Raw genomic sequence first — 7,524 nt, forward strand, 5'->3', positions numbered from 1 at the left:
TCACACACACACACACACGTTGACATAAACACATACAATACATATGGGGCTCATGCAGCTGTTGTGCATATACACACACACACACACACACACACACACTCTCTCTCTCTCTTTCTTTCCCCTTCTCTCTCTGCCTCCTCTCTTTCCTTTACTCTTGTCCCCTTTTTCCTCTTCTGTCCTCCTCTTCCTGCTGTCTTCTCCCTTCCCTTTCCTCTCACTGTCCTCCTCCTCCTCTCACTGCCCCTCCTCCTCCTCCTCTCACTGTCCCCCCTCCTCCTCCTCTCACTCTCCTCCATCTCTCCTCTTCCTGCTCTCTTGTCCCCTTTTTCCTTTCCTCTCATCTCCTTCTTCCCTTCCCTCTCTCTCTCCCTCTTTTCTTTTCTCTCCTTTCCTCTCTCCCCTCTCTTCCCTTTCGTCCCCTTCCCCCTCTTTCCCTCCAATTCTTTAATTATTTCACATTCATTTCCTCAGAAAGGTTGCTGAACTTTTTATGGGAGAAATTTGGTGAAACTATAGACAAAGGGTGGGACCTGTTGCCTTCCAGACAGGCTGAGCCTCTTTCTCAAAAGCATTTTAAAAGTGGGTCTTTCCATAAAGATTGAACTCAGAACCATGTGGTCTGTTCTTTAATTTCAACATCACTTTGTTGATTGATGTCTTTTGAGCTAAGTGATATTTGATAGGAGTTGACCCTAAAGTATTACTGGTATTATATCACTACCTCCAAAAGTGACGAGATGGCAGAGTTCTAAGTTCAAATTCTCCCGAGGTTGACCTTGCCTTTCACCCCTTTGAGATTGATAAAATGAGTTCCAGTTCAGTAATGGGATCGGTGTAATCAAGTAGCCCCTCCCCTCAAAAGTTCAGGTCAAGTGACTATTGTAGAAAGGATCATTTCACAATCTCCATAACGATGAATGCCCAAGGGTCTTACCTGAGTGAGGTCTGAACTAAGACCTAAAGATTCAGAAGTACTTAATCCGGGGTTGTGATCCTTAAGTCTGCCTCTCCACCACTTAAAACTGCCATCGATAAATCTTCTCTACCTTCTCCTCTGACATCCTCTTCTTGTTAATTGTATTTATGATTCCAGATATTGAAGTTAGTTGAACTTGAACCCAAGTCCTTCCATCTTCTTCATAATCAGCTTGATCTGTTCATTGTGAGTGAACTATCACTCAACTATCATATCCATTAGTTGGCAATCAATCAATATTTATTGATCATATGTCAACTGCTTGGCTTGTCTTCATTCCAAACAACTATCAACGAATGATATAATCACATCTTTGAGACACTTCTCGACTGGACATGGGTTCAAATCCACTGCAGAGTTGTGGTCCCAGATGGACCCCTTTATAAGCCACTCTGTTAGCATACCAGATGTAAGAAATAGGCACCCAGCACAGCCAAATGGCAAAGGTGGGTGTCTCTCTAGTTTTCTGTGATTGCAGGACAACTCTGAGAAGTTGTCTCCCCTCACTAACCTGATGCTTATGTTTATTAGCCATTCCATTACTGTATTTATTTTGAGATGCTCTGTGTTTCTTTCAATTACATTAAATATAACAAAGAATTTAGTAAGATAACTTGGTTATCATTCAGATAGTGTTAGGAATATAAATTGTGACTAAGGTTTTGGTCGGAGATTTTAATTTAAAACTTATGAAAACGACATTTGTACTACAGAACCAGAGGTGGTTTCAGCTGGTTTGGTATTGAAAGGGGTTAATGGCATTTACATTTATTTGGTTGCCTCTCCATGCTTGCTCCACTTGCTTGTAACAGCAGCCAGATCTCCCTCCCTCCATAATCTACCCTCTTATAAAAGAAGGGCACAGACATTTGATAATGTTATTCTTTGAAATGAGCTGGAATGATTATGGTTGAACTGCCTTTAATTAAAAGTGGCTCACAGAAGGCTCACTGAAATTCTCAGCATAAAACACAATTATAAACGTTCTCGCTGATGAATTGCCACCTCAGTCTGTCTCTCTGTCTCTTTCTCTCTCTCTCTGTCTCTCTCCTCCTTTCTGAGCTCTGGTTGTTACCACAACTTCAATACCCCCCCCCCCCCCCTGCACTGACTATTAAAGTACCTAATGTTTAAATATTAAAGTACCTCTAACATTTAACCAAGATAGATGTTGATGTTCAGGGCAAGGTTACAAGTTCACTGACGAAACATCCCATCTTCTCCATGTTTTCCTTTCTCTTTTCCTTCTTTAGCTCTGTTCCATTGTCATCAATAAACACTTTCAATAGAAACAAGGAAAATCTATTGAAAAAACAAAAAAAACAAAAACACCCTTGATTGATTCTTGTCATTTAATTTCATTAAAATAGACTTTTGTCTTCCTCCCCCCCCTCTCTCTGCCAACTTTCATTCTTATATTCTTTCATTCTATTAAATTTTCAATTCTGATTTTCTTTCTTCTACACAGTTCTTTATCTTTTTTCATTAGTCTCACTTTCAATACCTCGCTGTATGAGTGTGTATATATAGGTGTATATATGGATAGACGCACACATACTGGAAGGAAAGGCTATCTTTGAAACTACATTCATTCTCTGAGTGTGTGTATGTATATATATATATATATATATATGTATGTATGTATATTGTGTGTGTGTATATAAATATATATATGTATGTATATATTGTATATACATCATATAGCATTGTTCTTATTGATTTAATGTCTGAAGTTTATGCCTTTTTTAAAAATATCTATGATGAATATGATGTTGTGAGGTATGTATATACTTTTTGTTACACTATGTGTATATACGTGTACACACACACACATATATATATGCGCACACACACACACATGTATACACACACATGTATACACACACATGCACACAGAGAGTTTTATATGATAAAATGCACAAGAAAACTGCTACATTTTCATTGATTAGCATCAAATGACATTTACATAAAAATTCTGTTCTTACTTGTATGTATGTGAATATATGTGTGTGTTTGTGTACATGTACATATGCATGTGTGTGTGTGTGTGTGTGTGTGCATATATGTCTATATCATCATTGTTTTACATCCACTGTCAATGTTGTCATGGGTTAGACACATTTGCTCCCCTTTCTTGGTTCCCATAGCTGGATGCCATCCCCTAACACCAAACACTTTGCAGAATGGACTGGGTATGTTTTTCTTTTTTCTTTGGCACCAGCACTAAACAGGTAGCCATATTCTCATCAGGATTAAATGCCCCCCCCCCCTCCTACATCTCTACTCATTTATTGCATTCTCGACTGAATGAGAAGCATGAGTGATGGTGACAAAGGGGATTATGATATGCTCCCCCCACCGCCACAAACATATAACTTTATTCACATACTAGATCACACTACAGTTGTTAGTTTCACCATGTTTTCAGGTCTCATCAATTAAAGATGCTTTTCACATTTATTCTATGAATGTTGAAATAATATTGGAGAAGCAAGTTTATTTCAAAGAAAACCTAGAATTAATGTGTTTATAATTTTGCATCTATACAAAGAATATAGGATGATGACTGGGGTATCTCTCCCTCCTTCTGGCCCTTTCACTCATCATGTTACTAAATCCCTGTCTGCTGCCATTCTTGCCTCTTCAAGAACTCATCGTTCTCCCTCCTGCTCTTCCTCTTCCTCCCCTTCCATACACCATTCCATCCTTCATGACCTCACCACTGGCTTCTCTGTCGATAGTATCTCTCCTCCATCATGATGCCTGTGTTATGAGGATCACATCAGCTCTATTTCTCTCTGATGCACTCCACCCCAGCCACTCCAACTTATGTCATAAACACATCGTTTAAGCAAGTCCCCTGGTTACCCAACTTCCACCAATGAAAACGAAGGTGACTCACATCAGATGGCATTTTGATTCTTGTCTGTTGGTGGAATATGAAATGGAATAATTGTTGTTGTTGTCATTGTTGTTGCTGTGGTTACTCCAGCTGAAGTGAACATGAAATAAGATAAATTTCACAAAGCTGTAGACATTTTTAGCTTTTAGTTTTTCATTTGAATTTCTAAGACTTAATCCTTTCAAGTGTGTGTGTGTGTTTGATACATGTGTATGTGTTGTATGACGCGTGGGCTTACTGGAGAAAACATGCACAGTGTGTGTGTATGTGTGTGTGAGAGAGAGAGAGAGAGAGAGAGAGAGAGAGAGAGAAGGTGACAGGTGTTGGAGGGATTGTTTGGAGATGATGTCAGTAAGTTGTATAAGTAAAACAAATGACAGCTTGACCACTGGCTTGGTGGACAGAGTTTATCCATGAGGAAAGATTAAGGAAGAAGAAAGGAGAGAGAGGGAGGGAGAAGTAGTAGGGGTGAGAAGCCAAACTGCTTTACTGATATTGAAATTCAACAGTTAATAATCAATCATTTTCATAACTGGACATTTTTATAATTTAGAATCTAATGCTGGCTTTAAATATATTCTTGTACTTTTGTTTCTTCAAAGCAGGATTGACTTACAAAACTGACAAACTACAACTTTTCTTTTTATTTAAATGATTGAAATAAAGATCTATAAAGTTTGGAAGGAAATGGTGTGAGAAAGAAATCTAACTGCGATGAGTGGAACTTGGCAGTTTGTGAGGAATAGAGAACTTTGCATGTATGATTGAGCATTCTTGTATAGGTTGGGATAACTAAGAGTTCTGGTTATGGTAAGTAGTGGTATGGGCCATAGTAACTAGAATTGCAAGCTGTAGTAACTAGTACAGGCTGTGTTAAGTGGTATAGGCCATAACAATTGTTTAGTCAGAAAATGTTTGTGGTACAGTTTCGGTCATGATCAGATTCATAGATGAAGACCTTCCAAATGTAGCCATCCTGCCTCTCTCCAATGTAAAAGGAATTCAAGGCGACAACTAATGTGTTTTTTTCTAAAATAGTAATCTATAGTTAGAGAGAAATTTGGCTGTTGTTTCTGGACGGTCAATTAACTCCACTCCTTTAGCCATCAGAAGAGGTTACTAGAGCTGCTGACATCAAGAAAGAATGGTCCTCACAGTGTAGAACATTATGTTTACTACAATCAATATCTGCTGATATTGTAGAAAGTAAGGCACCATGCAGTTCTGTGATAAGTTCACTGCATTCTGTAACATAAGGAATCAAATAGTTTCTCTTTTGATCTACCATTTATTCTTGTTACTTTGAATGTGATTTAATTAATCACTTTGGATGTATTTTATTGTAGCTTAATTATTGAAATAGAATGTGCTGAGTACATATCAGGTACTCTTGTCCTCTAAAATCAATGTCATTTGTTTACATAACAGTTTAAAAAAGTTTATGTTGTAGAAAATATGTAATAAATAATCCTAGTATAGACATGTATTCCTTGCACACACATATATACACTCCCCATCTATATACAACAAGCAAAACATTCTACAGACAACCAACCTTTTCTTTTCCAATTAGGTTTATTCCTGTAGATAAATGTTAAACTTTATTTTTCAATTTTCCAACAAATTCTTTGTTTTGTTTCTATCTTGTTTTTGTTTTCTTTCTTTCCACAAGATATGCTTTTCTTCTTACATGTTTTCAGAGATTCATTTTGAATTTTCAAAATACCTATTAAATTAATTTTCTTTTCTTTTTTTATTATTATTATTAAAATTCTGTTGTTAGATCAATATTCACTGGTCCCCCACTAACTCCCAATGGCATACAACCATTATTTTCTTGCTTTATTTCGAAATGATAGTAAAGTGCTTTTCTTTTATCAATGTTTTCAATATATTTTCATAGAAATCTTTCATAAATTTATTTAAGACAATCTTTTCAATATATTTATTTACCAAATACAATGTAATCAAACAATGTTTTCAATTTTCCATATTTTCCAGGAAAAAACTAAAATTCATCTCCAAGAAACAGTGGATGAAATGAAAAAATTCAATGCTCGGAGGAAGTTAAAAGTAAGTTCCAGATCATCTTATGGCAACTGTGTGTGTGTGTGTGTGTGTGTGTGTAAGAGAGAGAGTGGAAGGGAGAGTGTGTGTGTGCGTTGTATCTGTTGATGTGTATCTATTGATCACGCAGTTACAACTGGACGAGTTCACTGGCTTTAATCCCTCATTCAAACCTTATCCACTCATTCTCTGTGTCTAAGATTATCTCATCTGTCTCTAGCTTTAGATACCATTAACTGATTAGGATAATTTACTTTAATTACCCTGGAAATGGTTTAAAGCTTTCAATTAGAAATTTGCTCAAAAGTATCAAAGAAGAAAATGGTTGGAACTATTTTGAATCTCCTCCCAAAATACTTAATGTGTTTTGCACAAAGAATACAGTGAACAGACTTCAACTAGGAATTGAAACCTGACTTTAGAATTGCAGTCTTGTGTTACACGATTCACTACTTCCTGGTTTGGAGATGGATTTCTTTCCTCTATGATTCCAATTTCTCTAGAATATAAGGAACTGAAGCCAGGTTGGAAATATGAGTTTTATTTTATTGCAAGGATGAAAGAAAATAATCTTTTGTAGGAGAGGGGTGGGGGTGCAAGAAAGACTCCTGAAATACTATAAAGAATGTAGTTTGGTGCTACACCATTCCTGCCCAATAACTGTCTTTAGATTTCATAATCTTGGTTTCAGTATTGCCACTGATGTCGGGAAAAAGTCTATAATAATGCAGAGGAGTGAGATTGTATAATTGAATAAGCCAACCCCAGTAGTTGACTGGTATTTTGTATTATTGACCCAGGGTGGATGAAAGGCAAAGTTCACCTCTATGTGGGGACATTAAGAACTGCAAATGAATGACATGTGCTTTTTGGTTACATTGATACTTTTCTGGTGAAAATGGCATGCAAAAGTAATAATTATTGTGTAAATAATTGTGTGGTTATTAACAAGATGTTAAATTATTTCCCAATTTAGGGTGCTGTGATGGCTGCTGTATCAAGTCCAAAATGGACAATGTTTTACCATGATCCTCCATTAACCTATGAAGATGAACTTACGTCATCTGGTGAGTAAATTCTATATAACAACAGCAATTATGGCATTGCATCTAAACAATTGTCTTTAAATTTATGTCTATTTAATATCAGAATCTTATGGTTGAAAGCTCTGATTGTGCTTCATGGCTTTCATAAATAAATCTAAAAGTTGATGAGAGAAGTGGGAAGCAAAATGCACTGGGGAATCTCCATGCTGCTGATGATGCTGCTGTTGATGCTGCTGCTGATGATGATGATGACGCTAGGGTGGGTGGTGATGACATTCATAGTGGAGGGTTGAATGGTTTTACATAATTAACACTCAGAGAGATGATAACAGTTTTTTGGAAACTGTGCTATGTTATGCAATGACTGAAATAATTTAGCTCAGTCTGCTTGGTCTGCAGATAGTCCCCATCCCTATCTATCGTAGTTATGTAGCAGCAGGATAGAAAATGATTTGCAAAAACCATCTTGTCAGTATATGCACATTAATATATGTGTATGTATGTAGATATCTGTGTATTTATAAATGTTGTGT

General features: G+C 36.7%; 1 protein-coding gene across 28 annotated transcripts in view; it reads left to right on the forward strand.

The window, feature by feature from the left end:
* Window positions 1-7,524, forward strand: part of LOC106871672 (peripheral plasma membrane protein CASK) — a 522,259-nt gene that overhangs the window by 180,777 nt on the left and 333,958 nt on the right. For all 28 annotated transcript variants that reach the window (XM_089365572.1, XM_089365579.1, XM_089365562.1 and 25 more), the window contains 2 exons: window positions 5,880-5,951; window positions 6,922-7,012. In XM_089365572.1, coding sequence (XP_089221698.1) covers window positions 5,880-5,951; window positions 6,922-7,012 — 163 coding nt within the window. The remainder of the gene's footprint in view (window positions 1-5,879; window positions 5,952-6,921; window positions 7,013-7,524) is intronic.

The sequence above is a fragment of the Octopus bimaculoides genome, chromosome 18 (genome assembly GCF_046866305.1).
Source record: "Octopus bimaculoides isolate indiv1 chromosome 18, ASM4686630v1, whole genome shotgun sequence".
In the NCBI taxonomy this organism is placed as follows: Eukaryota; Metazoa; Mollusca; class Cephalopoda; order Octopoda; family Octopodidae; genus Octopus; species Octopus bimaculoides.